The sequence below is a fragment of the Schistocerca americana genome, chromosome 4 (genome assembly GCF_021461395.2).
Source record: "Schistocerca americana isolate TAMUIC-IGC-003095 chromosome 4, iqSchAmer2.1, whole genome shotgun sequence".
Classification (NCBI taxonomy): domain Eukaryota; kingdom Metazoa; phylum Arthropoda; class Insecta; order Orthoptera; family Acrididae; genus Schistocerca; species Schistocerca americana.
In genome coordinates this window covers 713,844,937-713,864,365 of record NC_060122.1, presented here as the reverse complement: position 1 = coordinate 713,864,365, position 19,429 = coordinate 713,844,937, and the positions used below count along the sequence as shown (strand labels likewise).

Below are 19,429 nucleotides of genomic sequence, written 5' to 3'. Positions count from 1 at the left end.
TTAGTGTCTAACCTTCCCTTTTGGTACCTATTCTGTTCTGCATATAAATCAGTGCTCTTTATTTCTGTTTCCAATAAACTCTGTTTCAAATATTACATGTGTGTTGTATCAATGAGTGGCAATAACTTTGGGAACTTGCCCTTAATGCTTCTGCATTTAACCAATGTTATTTTTAAATTTTATCTTCCAGATCTACAATGATTTTTATTCCCATACAAAACAACTACAAGTGATCCACACAAGGCTTCTTTTTGTACGGTATCTAACTGTTCATCTGGTTTACAGAGGAATGACTAATCTGAAAACCCTCTTGTGCATGCCACACATACTTTGCTATTAGAGCAGCTGCTTCCTGAGCAAAGTGTGCCACTGACCTAGCAACAATGACCCTACAAGTATCCACCAATAGCACAGATAAAAAATCTGCACCCAAATTCTTCAAAGAATATGTCACTTCTGGTTTGAATTCACCATCTGGCTTCAAAAAAGAGAGCTAATGTTGGTCCCCGAGAGTAATTCATCAAATTATAAGCTGTTGTTTCACCTTGCAAGTGACACTAATCATCAGTCTGACAGCTGAAAGGAAACAGGCTGGGTTCTGAGCCTAAGTGACAGGCAAGGGCCACAAAATGAAGTCGGCTACACTTAGCTCGTTCAACTGATGTCAGCAATTTCTGGACTGTCTATAAATGAATCCAACTATGACTACCTTTGCATATCCAGTTCTTATGTGGCAGGTACAAGTTATGAAGTTTAACTGTGAATTTTCATTGCATTTATTAATTGAATGCATTTCCTCAGGGTGTTTAATAATTTGTAACACGAGCAAGCTACAAATTGTAGAAAACAGTGTCTACAGAAGCTGATTATAATGAGCCAGTTGAAACAAGATAACTGTTGTTGTTGTTGTTGTTACTACAATGCCAGTAATATTTCAGCCTCTACAGAATATCTGTCTTATGGATGTTATTGGCAATATTGCTTCTTCTGTGTGAGATGATCTCTCTTTATCCACAAACGCTAAACTATTATCAAATGCATTTTCAGTGATATGTTTAACATGTTACTGCATTTTGTTGTTTTTTGCTTATAATTAAAACACGAGATTTGCAAGCTTAGGAAATTACTATTACATTACATGGATTTTGCAGAGGTACTGTTCTGTTAATAACATCACAGAAGTATACATGGTAAAACTGAGTTCTTCGACAACTTTTACTACCATACATACAATTGATTACTAGTTATTTATTAAGAGAAATAGTTACTTAAAATATTCTTAATTCATGGTTGAAATTTTAAATCACCAGTTAGACCTAAAAGCTTTAGTGGGTTGGGTTAAGAAGTAATTGTGGTTTAGATTGTCTTATTTCCAAAGGCTGCAAAGGGTATTTATGTTATTTATAGTGTGGACTCAACAATTCAGTTAGTAATTTATATCACTGTTCTAACAGATTCTGGTAGGGGAGTTGCCACAAACATTAGTGGATTAAATAACAACAGGAGTAAATACAAAAACTAAATGTAACTGCAAAAAGTGCCCTTGATAGTTTCAGTTAAAGAGGGCACACTGTTAGTTCTAAACTCATTGAAAGACCTCTGTGTTACTGCTACTCAGCTTTTGGATTCATTTTCTTGGGTCTGATCCATTTTGGTGGAGACTGAATGAACCTGGATTATGCTTCTGAATAATCTCAAATGACATTCTTTCAAATGACCATATAGCATACAATCATGGCTTTGCCTTGTTTAATAAAGGCTGATAGGAGACAGGTAATTTTCAGTGTTTAGTTTGAACTTCCACACTAAATATCTGTGTGTGCCTGTCTACTGCTACCCAGTAGTTCCAATTCAATAATTATTTCCTTTAAAGATGTCTTTCTCAAATTGTGCAATATTGCTGACTAATTATTGAAAAACAATGATGTGCTGCTCTGAACATAAAAACACTATAGCCTTTCTGTTATAAACATACAAAACAGGCCACAGAAATCTTTTGGTTCCCTAGTGGTGAAATACAGAAATAATGGTGGACTTAATAACAAACAAAATTTTTGTCTGGCACACATTATTTCAGCAGAAGACAAATTTTCTCTTCACCAGCACAGTAGTATGTGTGACAAGTCACAATGCACTCTTCACACAAGGAAAGAGTGTGGCCACAAAATGAAACACAAGCATATCTCAATTTTGTAGAATAATTCAGATTTTTGTACCGATATGCTCAAGACCACAGTAGATAGTAAGCAAATGAAAATAGATGAAAAATACAGTTACAAATTGTTTCTCATATGTTCCACAGTCTTCTGACGTGCACAAAATTTGTCATAGGACATTGAATTACAAAGGAGGAAATACATAGAGCTAATACCATAGAACAGAGCGTAGGTTTCACTTATATCACTGCAATGTTATCCACTACCACTGGAAGATTGCAAGGGGTCACCTAGAAAATGCATGTGCAGTAGGGCCTACACTAATGTTACAAGCTGGGACAACATAGCAATCTCCAAAATAAGATAGAGAATTTGTACTCTTCTATTCTCATCTTTCTAGGGCAAGCTATATTAAAGAATACTGGAGCGAGCTATGTTAACCAACAAACCGAGTAACTACCCTATGGCTGGAACTGAAAAGAAGGGTGATAATATAGTGTTAAGCATGATCTTTCCAAGTGTCAGCCATTTCTTCACCGACGTTAGCAATTTAGGATGACTTTTTTGAGGACATAAAGCACAACAGCTATGTTTTTTCTGTTTGAAGGTATGGGAGGAGTGGTGTGTGTGTGTGTGTGTGTGTGTGTGTGTGTGTGTGTGTGTGTGTGTGTGCGCGCGAACGCGCGCGCGCGTGAGGGGGGGGGGGGGTTTACAGTGTTCTTCAAATGTAAACCAGATGCTTTGCGACACAGTGAGCAAAACAGTGTCTTAATTAAAATTCTTGAAGCATTGTTCCAAGAGAAACAGTGATCTATTAATATTATAATATATGTAATAAGCACAGTTATGATTACGGTAGCTGGCCGTTGTAGCCCAGTGGTTCTAGGCGCTTCAGTCTGGAACCACGGGACTGCTACAGTCGCAGGTTCGAATCTTGCCTCTGGCATGGATGTGTGTGATATCCTTAGGTTAGTTGGGTTTAAGTAGTTCTACATTCTAGGGGACTGATGACCTCAGATGTTAAGTACCATAGTGCTCAGAGCCATTTTATTATGGTAACAGTGAGTAAGATTCAGGACACACAAAAGTAAGGTCATTAGTGATGCTGTAGGTATGTTACCTAACTTACTTTTCATGAGGTATCAAGAGAGTCTAACCAAAACTCAATGCTTTCTCTGAGCAGTTAGTGATTCTTTTTACAGAATAATGATGCTGTGAAGTCAATTTACTCCTACATATTCACCCACATTGTCAATGTTACAATAAGTACACACCTGGCTTCCTTATCTTGAAGTGCTGAGTCAAGCAATCTTTCCACACTCTCCTGCTCTGGAGAGACCTCAGGTTCCACAGGAAGTGGTTTGTTGGCTTCAAATCCTCCTGTAAAATAACATTTGTGCATGTAATATGCAAATGTATAGTCTCAAGATTATTACATGTCAGGCAAGTCTTCAAATCTTTCAGCCACAAGTTTAGACATGTTCAAACTACATATTATTGTGCGACTAGTGAATGTCCAAGAGTTTTGAGTATAATATCTCCAAGGCAATGAAAGCAAATTTTGTTCTCAGTGCAAACTTGCAACAAAGTTCTAACTTTTCGTATATGATAATAAGAATTACGAGGCTGGGATGTGCACATATGCCTTTTACAGGAAAAACCCAACGGAGGCATCTGAACAATACTAACAGATCAATAAAATCCTTCAGCTGCAACTAGATTCTCTCAATGGACAGTGGAAATTACTGCAAACAATTCTACCACAAACCTGAATTATACAAAATGTAATTCAATAACAGCATGTGAAAATATTTAAAAATCAATTCCCATACAACATGATTTTATATATATTGGTCTTTAAAGATGTCTGCTTGTGTCTGTATGTGTGGATGGATATGTGCGTGTGTGCGAGTGTATACCTGTCCTTTTTTCCCCCTAAGGTAAGTCTTTCCGCTCCCGGGATTGGAATGACTCCTTACCCTCTCCCTTAAAACCCACTTCCTTTCGTCTTCCCCCCTCCTTCCCTCTTTCCTGATGAGGCAACAGTTTGTTGCGAAAGCTTGAATTTTGTGTGTATGTTTGTGTGTCTATCGACCTGCCAGCGCTTTCGTTCGGTAAGTCACCTCTATATTCTATTCTCTTGTGAATGGGGCACACTGTGGTAAAAACCAACCTCAACGTGGGGGACATGAAACACTTACCGCACAAATCCTGGAGAAAAGAAAAACGACAAGAACTACAGAAGGGCAAAATACACTAAAATGGACAAAATAAGACAAAAAAGCACAGAGAGGCGCAAGAACAGGTAGAAGGGATTAAAGCCAAAGAGTAGATGACTTTTTTATATATAAAGACGGTGAGACTTACCAAACAAAAGCGCTAGACACACAAACAAACACAAACATACACACAAAATTCAAGCTTTCGCAAGAAATGGTTGCTTCATCAGGAAAGAGGGAAGGAGAGGGAAAGACGAAAGGATGTGGGTTTTAAGGGAGAGGGTAAGGAGTCATTCCAATCCCGGAAGTGGAAAGACTTACCTTAGTGGAAAAAAAACAGGTACACACTCGCGCGCACACACACACACATCCATCCGCACACACACACAGACACAAGCAGACATTTGTAAAGGCAAAGAGTATGGGCAGAGATGTCAGTCGAGGCGGAAGCAAAGAGGCAAAGATGATGTTGAAAGACAGGTGAGGTATGAGTGGCGGCAACTTGAAATTAGTGGAGGTTGAGGCCTGGCCGATAACAAGAAGAGAGGATATACTGAAGGGCAAGTTCCCATCTCTGGAGTTCTGACAGGTTGGTGTTAGTGGGAAGTATCCAGATAACCCGGACGGTGTAACACTGTGCCAAGATGTGCTGGCCGTGCACCAAAGCATGTTTAGCCACAGGGTGATCCTCATTACCAACAAACACTATCTGCCTGTTTGTTGCTGGTCATTCCCACATAGAAAGCTTCACAGTGTAGGCAGGTCAGTTGGTAAATCACGTGGGTGCTTTCACACGTGGCTCTGCCTTTGATCGGTCACACATCAACTCAGCCAATGAACACACCCGTCAACTCCTATCCTAATAAAAGTCCTCAATCTTTCCTCTCCCACATCCACACTGGCTGTTCAGAGCATCCTCCTACAGGCCAACTGCAAATTAGAACAGCATGCCACCCTCCACCTTAAAAAAACTATCCAATCTCCTGGTTTCCCACCTCTGGAAAGGCAACTCACTCACCCTTCACAACCTTTCCAGCAAACCTCAACCTCCTCTCATTGGACACAAACCCAGTCTCCCCCATGTACTCAATCTCCCACTTCCAGCTCCACTCCCTCCAAAACCTCAAAATTACAATCAACACAATCTGGAACCACAACACCCTAATTCAGTAGTTAACCTTTCCTCCAAACCTCTCTTCCAATCCGAAACCTCTGTCCTATCCAAAGGCCTCACCTTCAGCCCCACTCCAAGATTCAACCAAACAGCCCTCGTCAAAGATTTACTGTCCTACACTCTTACTCTCTGCTGGAAATATCACTTTGCCACGAAGAAAAATGATCCTAATCCTACTCCTACTCCTAATGATCCAACTACCCAAGACACTATCCAAATTGAACCCTGCCTGGAACAGTTCCGTCCTCCGTCACAGCGGGACCCACCTCCTCTTCCTCAAAATCACCCCCTCCAAACCTTCCAGCAATTTCTGACTTGCCTTTCAATCCTTCATAAAAACTCTTAATCCTACTCCCAACATCACCACTGCTGAAGCCCAACCTATCCGTGATCTGAAGGCTGACCATTCCATCGTCATTCTTCCGGTAGACAAGGATTCCACGACAGTGGTACTTGATCGTCAGGAGTATGTGGCTGAGGGACTGCGTCAGCTTTCAGACAACACCACATACAAAGTTTGCCAAGGTAATCCCATTCCTGATGTCCAGGCGGAGCTTCAAGGAATCCTCAGAACCTTAGGCCCCCTACAAAACCTTTCACCTGACTCCATCAACCTCCTGACCCCACCGACACCCCTACCTTCAACCTTCTTCCTAAAATTCACAAACCCAATCATCCCGCCCACCCCATTGTAGCTGGTTACCAAGCCCACACAGAATGTATCTCTGCCTACGTAGATCAACACCTTCAACCCATTACATGCAGTCTCCCATCCTTCATCAAAGACACCAACCACTTTCTCGAATGCCTGGAATCCTTACCCAGTCTGTTACCCCCGGAAACCATCCTTGTAACCATTGATGCCACTTCCTTATACACAAATATTCCGCATGTCCAGGGCCTCGCTGCGATGGAGCACTTCCTTTCACGCCAATCACCTGCCACCCTACCTAAAACGTCATTCCTCATTACCTTAGCCAGCTTCATCCTGACTCACAACTTCTTCACTTTTGAAGGCCAGACATACCAACAATTAAAGGGAACAGCCATGGGTACCAGGATGGCCCCCTCGTACGCCAACCTATTCATGGGTCGCTTAGAGGAAGCCTTCTTGGTTACCCAGGCCTGCAAACCCAAAGTTTGGTACAGATTTATTGATGACATCTTCATGATCTGGACTTACAGTGAAGAAGACCTCCAGAATTTCCTCTCCAACCTCAACTCCTTTGGTTCCATCAGATTCACCTGGTCCTACTCTAAATCCCATGCCACTTTCCTTGACATTGACCTCCATCTGTCCAATGGCCAGCTTCACACGTCCGTCCACATCAAACCCACCAACAAGCAATAATACCTCCATTATGACAGCTGCCACCCATTCCACATCAAACGGTCCCTTCCCTACAGTCTAGGTCTTCATGGCAAACGAATCTGTTCCAGTCCGGAATCCCTGAACCATTACACCAACGACCTGAAAACAGCTTTCGCATCCCGCAACTACCCTCCCGACCTGGTACAGAAGCAAACAACCAGAGCCACTTCCTCATCCCTTCAAACCCAGAACCTCCCACAGAAGAACCCCAAAAGTGCCCCACTTGTGACAGGATACTTTCCAGGACTGGATCAGACTCTGAATGTGGCTCTCTAGCAGGGATACGACTTCCTCAAATCCTGCCCTGAAATGAGATCCATCCTTCATGAAATCCTCCCCACTCCACCAAGAGTGTCTTTCTGCCGTCCACCTAACCTTCGTAACCTCTTAGTTCATCCCTATGAAATCCCCAAACCACCTTCCCTACCCTCTGGCTCTTACCCTTGTAACCGCCCCCGGTGTAAAACCTGTCCCATGCACCCTCCCACCACCACCTAATCCAGTCCTGTAAGCCGGAAGGTGTACACGATCAAAGGCAGAGCCACGTGTGAAAGCACCCACGTGATTTACCAACTGACCTGCCTACACTGTGAAGCTTTCTATGTGGGAATGACCAGCAACAAACTGTCCATTCACATGAATGGACACAGGCAGACAGTGTTTGTTGGTAATGAGGATCACCCTGTGGCTAAACATGCCTTGGTGCACGGCCAGCACATCTTGGCACAGTGTTACACCATCCGGATTATCTGGATACTTCCCACTAAAACCAACCTGTCAGAACTCCGGCGATGCTAACTTGCCCTTCAGTATATCCTCTCTTCTCGTTATCCGCCAGGCCTCAACCTCAGCTAATTTCAAGTTGCCGCCACTCATACCTCACCTGTCTTTCAACAACATCTTTGCCTCTTTGCTTCCGCCTCGACTGACATCTCTGCCCATACTCTTTGCCTTTACAAATGTCTGTGTGTGTGTGTGTGTGTGTGTGTGTGTGTGTGTGTGTGTGTGCGCGCGTGCGAGTGTATACCTGTCCTTTTTACCCCTTAGGTAAGTCTTTATGCTCCCGGGATTGGAATGACTTCTTACCCTCTCCCTTAAAACCCACATCCTTTCGTCTTTCCCTCTCCTTCCCTCTTTCCTGATGAAGCAACCATTTCTTGCGAAAGCTTGAATTTTGTGTGTATGTTTGTGTGTCTATCGACCTGCCAGCGCTTTTGTTTGGCAAGTCTCATCATATTTGTTTTTAGATATATTTTTCCCACGTGGAATGTTTCCCTCTCTCTCTCTCTCTCATATATATATATATATATATATATATATATATATATATATATATATATATATATATATATATAATAGAGGGAAACATTCCACGCAGGAAAAATATATCTAAAAACAAAGATGATGTGACTTACCAAATGAAAGTGCTGGCAGGTCGATAGACACACAAACAAACACAAACATACACACAAAATTCAAGCTTCCGCAACAAACTGTTGCCTCATCAGGAAAGAGGGAAGGAGAGGGAAAGATGAAAGGATGTGGGTTTTAAGGGAGAGGGTAAGGAGTCATTCCAATCCCGGGAGCGGAAAGACTTACCTTTGGGGAAAAAAAAGGACGGGTATACACTCGCGCACACACACACATATCCATCCACACATATACAGACACAAGCAGACATATATATATATATTTGGAAATCCAGATGTCTAATAAGTTAAGTGCTGCACTGTCACAAGATTTTAATGATTGCAGACTAAGAAAGGCATTAAGGTATGTAGGGGGGGTGGGTGGGGGGGGGGAGGGAGGGAGGGAGGGACAGCCACTCTAGCGTTCCTTTACATGCGAGTGGAACACATGAGAAACAAATTAATAACCACGCACACTATCCTCATTATACAGGAGTTTGTGAAGTCCGAAAGGGAAGAGAAGAGATTGGGGGTACAGGTGTATTTTGATCATTTGATGAAGTTAATGTTTTTTATGATGTTACATGTGTATGATTAACTGCCACTGACTTCTCATAAACAAAGCAAAATCATCTTACATCATCTCTGCAGAGATGGGATGTGAAGCAAATTGTGTACAAGTGGTGCCATAACTGACTGCAGGTTTAATGCCAAAACTACAGTTGAGAAATAGGGTTAGACTAATTGTGTGAGGTATAAAGTGAATGTAGAGTCAGGTCACATTGAAGCCCAGGAACCAAATGGAGGTCACCTGAGGCTCATCTGCATCTGCAACTCCCATAACCCAGCCCCCAGCTGACTTTGTAGGGAGCTGATAAAGTGATGTACCTTCCAGACCAGTGGAGGAAGAGGAAATTAATAAAAGCACAGTACATATCAGAAAGACACAGACGATATAAAACAAGACAAAATAATTTTGAAACATTCTAAGATATTCAGCCACGTGGCATCGGAAGAATGATGCAACATTTCAGCAAGCTGATCTGTTGCCAATTTCAGGTGGTCCCAATGACCAATATGTCTTCCTCTGGGTGCTGTCTTTTACACCCACTCTCTCCTGCTGCTGAGCTATTGTCCACAGCTACAAAAGGGTTAGTGGTGAAGAATATCATTATGCAGGATGAAGCCATTGGTCAGATGAGTGTGTCCAATACAGAGCCGGCATAAAATAGTGGAATCCCTTTGAGATGAGTGGCAGGAAGAATGTCACACAGCAGTGGCCTCCGTGACAATACATTGTTTCAGCTTTGATAGGCCAGGTATTGCAGATGAGCTCGTGAGTTCATAGGTTAGGCCTCAGTACCACCACTGCCAGAAGCCGCCTCCTTGGCTAGGCCATCACCCATCTCTCTTTTTTGGTATTCCCACAGGACTTTGCACACAGAAGGTGACAACTGAATGGACAATGTGGCTGTTACCACGTAGAAGATCATGGACAGTAGACACTATTTGGTGATGACAATAGCATTGATTAACAGCCTAAAAATGGCTCATTTGGTCAGCGTATATCAAGAATCGGTCATGGCCTTACTTCTTGATAAAACTGAGGCGTCTGGCAAAAGCCAAAATTGTGAAGACACTACGTCTCTGGCAGAGACCACAATTACTGATGATCAACATATGTACAAGAATATCCTTCAAATATCTTTATAGTCATCTGTGTGAATAATTTTGGTACCTCAATACTCAGATACCAGAGAGGAAGATGTGTTGATGGCCAAAGGAGGAAATGGGAAGTTTAAGGACAATGGGATAGGTCTAGCTGAATCTGCAAATAGGTACCCTTCATGGAGAAGGATGTGAAGTAAAGTCATAGGAGAAAGATATGATGTGAAGTCATATGATGAATACTGTCAAGTGGGGAGGGAAAAAATCTCTACAGAGGATTTCCATTGAAACTGTAATCTGGAGTTCTGTCCTAGATCAAGTGTGGGGAGGGAAACAATCCAATAATCCGATACTTGGGAGGTTACAGGATTGGCAGCGAGTGGGAGCATAGATCAGCAGTAGCTGATGGTGATGAAACCATAAGGGTAGGATCTCACACTGACAGAACACTTGGCTCATTTAGGAAGCTCAGGTGGCAAGCCTTATCCCACAATGGTGAACTGGGTCTAGCAATCACAATGCTAATGTTGCTGCTCAACCAAATACCCAGCATCCATAGTACAACCATGATAAAACTAGAGCCCTATGAACGTGTAACAGAGTGGAGTGATCCATGACCCAAGAGGTATGACAGAGAAATTTGCACGCATCTAGTTTTGAGATGACATGGAGCCGTCAAAATATTTTATCATCAAAAGGTGGGCATATGAAGTGGGATTACACAACTACCTTGGGACACTGGATTCCTAGGGAAAGTTTCACATCTGAGGTGATTTTAATGCTACAACAAAACTGCAGGACCAATGTTTTGACATGGGGGAAATGAAAGCCATGGTCTTGGACACAAAACAAATCATTTCATATGACTCCTTAGAGTTTTGTCACTACATGTGAGTCATGGACTGAGAGCTGAACCAAATGCAAAAGTCATCTATATACGGAGAAGTAGTAAATGTTGTTCTCATGGGTCCACAAATCAATGGGGTTCACTGTTCTATAGCGACTATGGGGAAAATGAAGTGTGTTCCGACTAATTATGAAGAATCGGTGGAACAACATGTTTTAGGTAAATGACAGTAAAGTGTCATAAATCCACAGTCATGAAGCGTGCTCAAGTACGATGACGCCAGGAGGTGTCATACAATTTATGTAGAAGCGAGTTGTCACAATCATTAAATAAAAAAATACGTCAATATCCACAGTGACATTAGCAAATGCAAGTTAAGATTCTAGGAACACTTTAAAAGAATGAACCCAGACATATTTACAAAACAGAGTCTAATTCTTTGACAACAGAAGCCAAAACGAATATAATGAAATGAATTGGCAAGATCAAGAATGATCTGAAATTGACAGGAATTACAAAAGAAAATGTCCAAAGGTGCAACACCTACACGTCCAAAATTCACAAATGGCAAATGATCAAGAAGGAAAACCAAAGAAGAAGACTATTGTAACATGTATGAATAGAGAAAGGATGCCTGCAGGACGAGAATGAAAGAAACATGGGCACAAAGGGAGGCAAATGCCCACTTGTAAGTTCTTTGCATAGTCCTATGGGGCTTGTTCACAAATAATAATGTGGGAAGAAATAAATTTTGAAAGAATGAGTTACTTAACACAAATATTAGGGTAAATGTCTGGCCCAATGCAAGAAACATAACTGGTTATGTGCAAAACAGAACACAAAAACTTACTGACTGTCTCTGAAGAAATTCAATGTGATCTTGTTAACAGCGAAGGCTACACAAGTTGAATATCTTTATTCACACGAACTCTTGGGCAATGCACCCTCCATCAAGGGGTAGAAACAAAAAGTTCAATTAGCATTACTAAACAATTATGAGGCATGTTTCGCAAAAGGCTGTAGAACACTGTCCTCAGAATAAGACACACCATCAAAATATTTTCTCAGAAATATTGGAAAGTGAGATACTTCCACAGAGATTCTGAAATGGATGTCATTCCTTTGTCTCCTATTGGTCACATTGGATCATAACATGCAACAGTAAAATGAAAATAAAATTAATATGGTCTGCATTCAATGCTGATTTACAAATAAAAGTAAAGTTATTGTACAGCAATCCTCCTTGACACATCACCTTAAACTCGAAAAAAAAAAAAAAAAAAACAGCCATTAAACTCCCTGTCACTAAATTAACTAATAGGCTTGTACACCATTTGTTCCTTTTCTGCCTCTCGTCTACATCGAAACTGCTTATGTGATGATATAGATAACAATTTGAGAGGCTAACGAGTCAACTACTTCAGTTTTGTTAAGTTAAGATATCAGTTTTTACCTCTAACATCATAAACAAATTTGTTTTGATCCTACCTTGAAGACAGTGCTCCAGACAATTTTCCTGTCTAAATGTCTAGTACCCCATTTCCTTCTTTTACCACCAAATAAAGTCATCTCTAATTCATAAATGTACAGTTTCTTTATAGTTATGAGAATATATGAAGATTGGCGGAGGACAGAAGGAAGGAAAGCAGGTTAAGGTTAAACATCATGTCCACGACTACATCATCTGTCCTAGAGAAAAAGCTGGAGTATGAGAAGGATGAGTAAAATAGATTTACAGTAATGCGAGGAATTATACATGGTGTATCAAAAGGAATCTTCCAATTAAAAAAAAATGGTAACTATTATGTTATTTGTGTTTTTGTGTGTGAACAACATACTGTCGGAAAGAGCAAAAACTCAAATTTTACATGGTTTCTGCTAGATAGCAGTAGTGTGCGCCCACTTCAGTTCTAGTAAAAATTGTGTCGGAACTACAGGAAGTATTTTGTGTTCCATGTTTTGTGCAGTGTGGGTCAGTAATAACTGCTCAGCATGACTTTTGTACTAGGTATGGTGTGGATCCTCCTACAGCATAGAGTGTTAGACAGTGGCATGAACAATTCTGAGAAACACGTTTGTGTAAAGGCAAATCGCTGGGCCATCCCTGAATGTCTGACACAGATGCTGAATACATCCGCCACAGTTTCACAAGGAGTCCGCAGAAATCCGTTTGCCGTACAGCTTGACAAATCTACATGCCCCGATGTCTATCTGGTGCGTGCGTGTTGATGTTTACATATGAAACCATACAAAATTCAGCTACTTCAAGCTCTTTGTGAAGGTAACAAACAACAATGTGGTGTTCTGTAATTTTGTGCTTGGCAAGATGGAGGATGACAGTTTTCTTCGATGCTTAGTGTTAAGTGATGAGGCAACATCCCATTTAACCGCCAATGTGAATCGTCATACTGTGAGACTATGGGGTGTGGAACAACCACATGAAGTTGTACAACATGAGAGGGACTCTTCAAAACGTAATGTGTTTTGTGCAGTTTCACAGGAAAAGGTGTATGGTCCATTTTTCTTTGCCGGGAACACTGTTACAGGAAGCACATGTCTTGACACGCTTGAGAATTTCCTTTTCCCAGTCTGACACTGATTCAAATGATTTAATTTATCAATAGGATGAGGCACCACTGCACTGTCATCTGCAAGTGCAGGAATTTTTAAATCATAGTATTACTGAACGATGGATCGGTCACGAATGGACCAAATGATTCAGCCTTACATTACTGGCCTCCGAGGTCACTGGACCAGACTGTATGTGATTATTTCTGCAGGGTTTTATGAAAGACTATGTGCCTCTGTTACCAACAACAATGAATGAACTGAGGCATCACATAACAGCAGCTGTGGAAGCAGTAACTCAAGACATGCTCGCTGCAGTGTGGGAACAAACTGAATTCTGCGTTGACGAATGCCATGCATCTCAAGGGAGACTTACTTAACAGCTATTGGGGGGGGGGGGGGGGGGGGGGGAACTTTCTTGAATTTCCCGTTCATCAAAAAAACAAAATTCATAGTATATCTTTATTAGTTTCAGAAACACAGACATGCCAAATCAGATGATTCTTTTTGATACACCCTGTACCATATGCCGTATCAGTCAATAATATAATTCTGCCACTACTCCCCATCACGTACATTGAATGTTGGGTGGTGGTTTTTGTCCTACAGCATGTGTAACAATGTTGCTATCGCAGGCATTAAGCAAGTCAAAAAATGCGTGGACAAATATGCCTTGCAGCTAGTGGATACTTCTTAAACAACTACATTTTTAGTTACCTGTAAGTTGCATCAGTGTTTTGTTGTTCACATACTGGACATATTTCAGAAATACAATCTATTTCCAGTAGTCAGACTATTACCCACACTTTAGTGTACAAATGGCACAGACTTACAAAAAATTTTCATTTTACAGATGTGAAATCGGTTTTTCCAGAAGTCAATGCTATTTGTATACAAATTTTTAAGTGTTATTGTTCAGTAGGATAATAGTTAAGAATAAAATCCATTTCCAAAACACATCTGGTACATGAACAACAATACACTGATAGACCTTAAAGATATCTAAAAATATTTAACAGACAATCATAAGCAGAAACTGAGCCCCTACATGGACGATGCTGCAGCACTGTAAATGGCAGGTTTGAGTAGCAGATGCAAGCAGTGCAAGATTGCAGTGTGTAAACTGGTTACACCTAACTCTCAAAGCTGAACGCATCAGGCATCCATTTTCAATCTTACACACGAGCCTTGCTTACATGAATCAGTATGCTTCCATAAGGAACATAGACAATCATTCTATCTTTATTTCTGCTCTCAGTTTAATTTTTAAGAGTCAATTGACAAATCACCACTTTGGAAATTACAAACTCATTATGATGCTGAAAAGAATTAATGTTTGGGCTATGAGCTAAAGGAAGGAAGTAGAAATATCAGTATCATCTACTTTGGAAGTGTAAGGAGGATTGATCACATCATTCAATCTTTGTGATTGGGTAATATTCCCATGACATCAGTTACTAGCACTTTACCGTTACTGACTACAATGGTCACTGACAGGCCAAATCATCATCATCATCATCATCATCATCATCATTGACAACAACAGTAGCCTCAGGCTGGGTCTGTTTCGAACATAAGCATCATAACCTAGTCCTGTTTTCCCACTATCTGACTATCCGACTGTGCTCACTCTGGTCCAGTCCTTGGTCTTTCTTCTACCCCTACCCCTCCCCCCCCCCCCCCCCCCACTTTTCAGCCACTGTCCCCCTTGGTCTGGAATCTTCTTAGTTTCCATTCTCTTTAAGTGGCCGTATCAACTTAGCCTTGATGTTTCTGTCCTACTGTGCAAGTGTTCCTTTTTCACTACTTTCCTTACTGTTTCATTTCTTATCCTATCTCTACCCTGTAAGCAGATTACAGGCACATGACATGAAGTTCCTCAGAATTAGGACAGGAGTAACATGGAGACAGAGAAGAAGAGGAATGAAAGGGAGAGGCCACATGACCTGTCAGCTGACAACTCTAATTAAACTGATGGTTGTATTTGATAACAAAGGATCAGTAAGTGCTAATATCACTAATTACTTCATGAATAAAAAATATAACTAAATTCATACCATTCATACCATGATTATTTGTAGCCAACTTAGACCGTGTCAATGAATCACCTCGTGGTGGAGGTAATGGAGGTGGTTCATCTGTGTCATCTTCATCTGCTGAAGTCTCCTCTGTTGAACCATCATGATGATTCAAAGATGTGTCCTCCACATTATTGTAATCATGCTGAAAACCACAAATTACTACTGTCAATTACAAGATCGTATCTCTCTTACAATCAAGGAAAGGAGAAAGTGTGAAAGGAAACATCAGCAGAGATGACAACATTAAATATCATTTATAGTCACACGAAAATTCTAAAGAATATTCTTCAAGTTGTGATACAAGTCATAATATACTTCACCAAACTGGCAAGTACAGTTAACATATATAACTTTTATTTCAATTAGTTACTTGTGTAAACTACATTGGAACACTCACCAAAGGATTGTTGTTAATTAGTTTCTTCGCACCTTCAATAATTGCCAAGTAAGAAAATCTTAACTGATCCGGCGTCTGAATGAGGCCCATACGAAACTTCCGCATTTCCAGTAGCACATCCACAACATTTACTGAGTCGAGACCATTCTCCTCAATCTTACATTTAGAAAGAAGATAATTGTTAGACATTAAGGACACTATGTAGTGAACACAATTATAAGAAGAAAAAGACAAAAACGTAGTCTAGCTTTTCTGGAGCAGTGCACAAATCTGTAAAGCTTTGAATTAGTGGTGCTAGGAAATAACAACAACACCAACAACAATAATAATAATAGCCATGTGCTGAAGCAGGTAGCAAACACAATGAGTAAACTACAATCCGGCATCAATTTTACACATTACTAGCCTAGTGCCCGCTGCTTTGTGTGCAGTCTGTATGGTCTGCACAGATGTTTTTGATTTTCTTTAAGTGATTTTTTATGTTGTTCACTAACTGCAACACCTAAACTTTTCACGCTAATTAAGACCATAGAAGGGTGGTCTTTTCCAAATGTATTTCTGGCCAAAAAGCAATTCTAGTAGCTGGTTTTTGTTAGTCAAGCCTTTTGAGTACCTGTGGTGATATTTAAATATAAACTTTCATGGATATTTCTTTATGTCTAACAGAAGTGAAATACCATGTAACTAGATAGATAAAAAAATCTACTCACCAAGCAACACCAGGAAAACAAATTTTCATATATTTATCTTGAATTTTTTTTTAATACAATGAAATATTTTCCTAAAAATCTTCGTCACCTATTTCACCCTCTTGGGGTTTAATTTCCAAGCACAGTGACAGACACTTTTTCATTTTAATTTCAAACAGAGAAGTCAAATACAAATTTTCATAGACACTGCTTTGAATATGCTTTCATAATAAAATATTTTCATAAAAATTTTCATCCCCCATTTAACTCCCTTAGGGTGTTAGTTTCTATAAACACTGAAACACTTTTTTTCTAATTTCTAACTGAGAAGTCAAATATCAGTTTTCATTACCTGTATCTTCACAAATGCTTTAGTAGTTCTTCGATAATTATTTGTTAACAAAAAACTTTCACCCACCATTTTATCCTGTTAGTGGATGAATTTCCAAAAATGCTGAAACTATTTTTTTTTTTAATTTCTGACTCAGAAATCAAATATCAATTTTTGTAGTTCTAGCTTCAAAACTGTGTTAATAGCGACATATTTTCAAAAAGCCTTTCCATCCCATTTTCACCACCTTATGAGTGGAATTTTGAACAATCCCTCCTTAAACAATGCCTACAGTATAAGATCAAAATCCTCTGCAAATTTCAAGTTACTATCCGTAGTGGTTTGGACTGGGCGGTGATGAGTGAGTGAGTGAGTGAGTGAGTGAGTGAGTGAGTGAGTCAGTCAGTCCATTGCCTTTTATATACAGACATTAAGTGCACTGTGTGTATTAGACTGCATAATAGACGTGACAATACTGGCCATTCGTGTCAGTTAAATCTCATGCAATATGACTAAGAAATATCCATGGATAAAAGTACTATGGCAAAGTACTTTTACATTACTTATTACATATGCATTTAACAATAAAGATTTAAATACTGTATTATAAGAGCTACCAGAATGTAATGCACTGCATTTTTTTCTCAGCTGGAAACAGTGCTATGAATGCGAAACATTACGTATGTATTATTTGAAGTATCCTGAGTGCACGCACCAAGTTTCCATCACTTCTGACAGATAACGTAGCTGCACAACATATCAAAATGGCGTCTGTAAGTGATGTACCTTACAGGCAACACACCGTCATTGAATTTCTCACTGACGAGAAAGAAACTGTGGGGAATATTCACAAATGCTCATGCAAAGTCTATGGAGCATCTGCTGTCAACATAAGTACAGTTAGTCGCAGGGCACGGAGGGTGAGGTCATTGAAAGGCAGTTCAGCAGAGCTCCATGATTTGCTGAGGTTGGGGGACACCATTCATGGCTGTCACACCAGTCATGTGGCAGTGAGCTGTCATTTGTGAGGAGAGACGCATTACGACTCAGCAGTTCGTGCTGCATCTGTCAAATCAGCAACGGAAGTGTGGATGCAATTATCCAGACAGAGTTGAACAGTGTTATCCCATCCACCCTACAGCCCTGACCTAGACCCCTCGGACTTCTACTTGTTTGTGCCATTAAAGGATTCCACTCGTGAAAGACATGTTGAGGACAATGAGGTAGTGATTCACACAGTGAAGCACTGGCTCCGCTACCAGGACAAGGTTTGGTATTGACAGGGCATACACACTGTTTTTTTGAGCTGGAGGAAGGCCGCGGAAAGGGATGGAGATTATGTGGAAAAATATGGTGTGTAGATAAAACAGCATTCTTTCGTGTGTGTAATTCTCATTATGTTCAATAAAGAATTGCTGAAGAAAAAAAATGTGGTACATTACTTTCTGGGCAACCCTCGTAGTATCGGATGATCCAATAAGAGGAGCAAATACAAATTTCTGAGAAATGTTTTAATATTCAAAATCTAGTGAGACTTTTGATAATGTAATACATTCATATTAAAGCATAATTGTGTATGGTGGATAAAATTTGGAACCTTGTGTGTGTCATACCTGCCAACTTTTGAAAAGGGCTATCAGTAAAACTCACATGCGACAAAAAGAATCTAACAATATTTGATATGTCCCGGCTTGATGAAAATAATAATACTTCTGGGCTACAAAATACAGTAATTCATGCTTCAAACAGGACCCTCAATGAAATCACATCTTCTTACATCATAGGCCAAAGATTTGTACATGAACATAACAATCAAGAAGAAATCCATGTTAAACAGCAGCAGGCATGGTGAATATTGGTTTGGAACATACATAACGGACTTCCTTGATAAATTAAGCAGATATGCGACAATTGAAAAAAAGCTTTACACAATAAAATTTGTTTAACGTAACACAGGCAAGAAGTAATGTAACATTCACTGCAAATCGCATGCTAGTTTGACTTCATAGTTGTGGCCTTTTTAGCTTCCTGCACAAAGACTTAAGAAGATGTTTTGTCATAATAGGGACCAGAACCCTTGGCCTTCAAAATAGAAATTGACTTCAGAGATTCATAGGACATTGATCTGAACTCTGTTCTATTTTGCTTCACAAGGCTGAAAACACATCCACACACTGCATTGCTATATGTTATGGTGAGAATAGAGAGCATTACTCTAGAAATTCATTTATACTTAAGAAGTCCTTCGGCTCCATGAATTCTTGATACTTGTGCCCAACTGGAATCACTTTCAGATCTTTATTTGCAGCGAAGGTGTCATCTACTTGAAGAACTGTGAACTGCCTCTGAAGCTGATTCACAACATCATCTGTAGTTTCATTCTCTTCCTTTCATAACATGATAGGAGATTTTTTCAAGAAAAAATGAATGGAAGAAAACTGTGCATCTTCAATTTTGTCTAGCAACTTGAGCATGCTTTAACACATCATCATTAAGTGGAAAATTTTTGACGATTTAG

The 19,429-nt window shown here is 40.1% G+C and overlaps 1 protein-coding gene across 4 annotated transcripts in view; it reads right to left on the bottom strand.

Moving 5' to 3' along the window:
* Positions 1–19,429, bottom strand: part of LOC124614058 (tyrosine-protein phosphatase non-receptor type 2-like) — a 68,661-nt gene that overhangs the window by 14,425 nt on the left and 34,807 nt on the right. For 3 of the 4 annotated variants that reach the window (XR_006979688.1, XM_047142893.1, XM_047142891.1), the window contains exons 6-8: positions 15,892–16,047; positions 15,471–15,636; positions 3,431–3,536 (exon numbers count right to left, since the gene is read on the bottom strand). Coding sequence is in view for 3 of the 4 variants with exons in the window: in XM_047142893.1 (XP_046998849.1) it covers positions 3,431–3,536; positions 15,471–15,636; positions 15,892–16,047 (428 nt within the window). In the remaining variant the exon portion in view is untranslated. The remainder of the gene's footprint in view (positions 1–3,430; positions 3,537–15,470; positions 15,637–15,891; positions 16,048–19,429) is intronic. The other variant, XM_047142892.1, reaches the window with a different exon arrangement.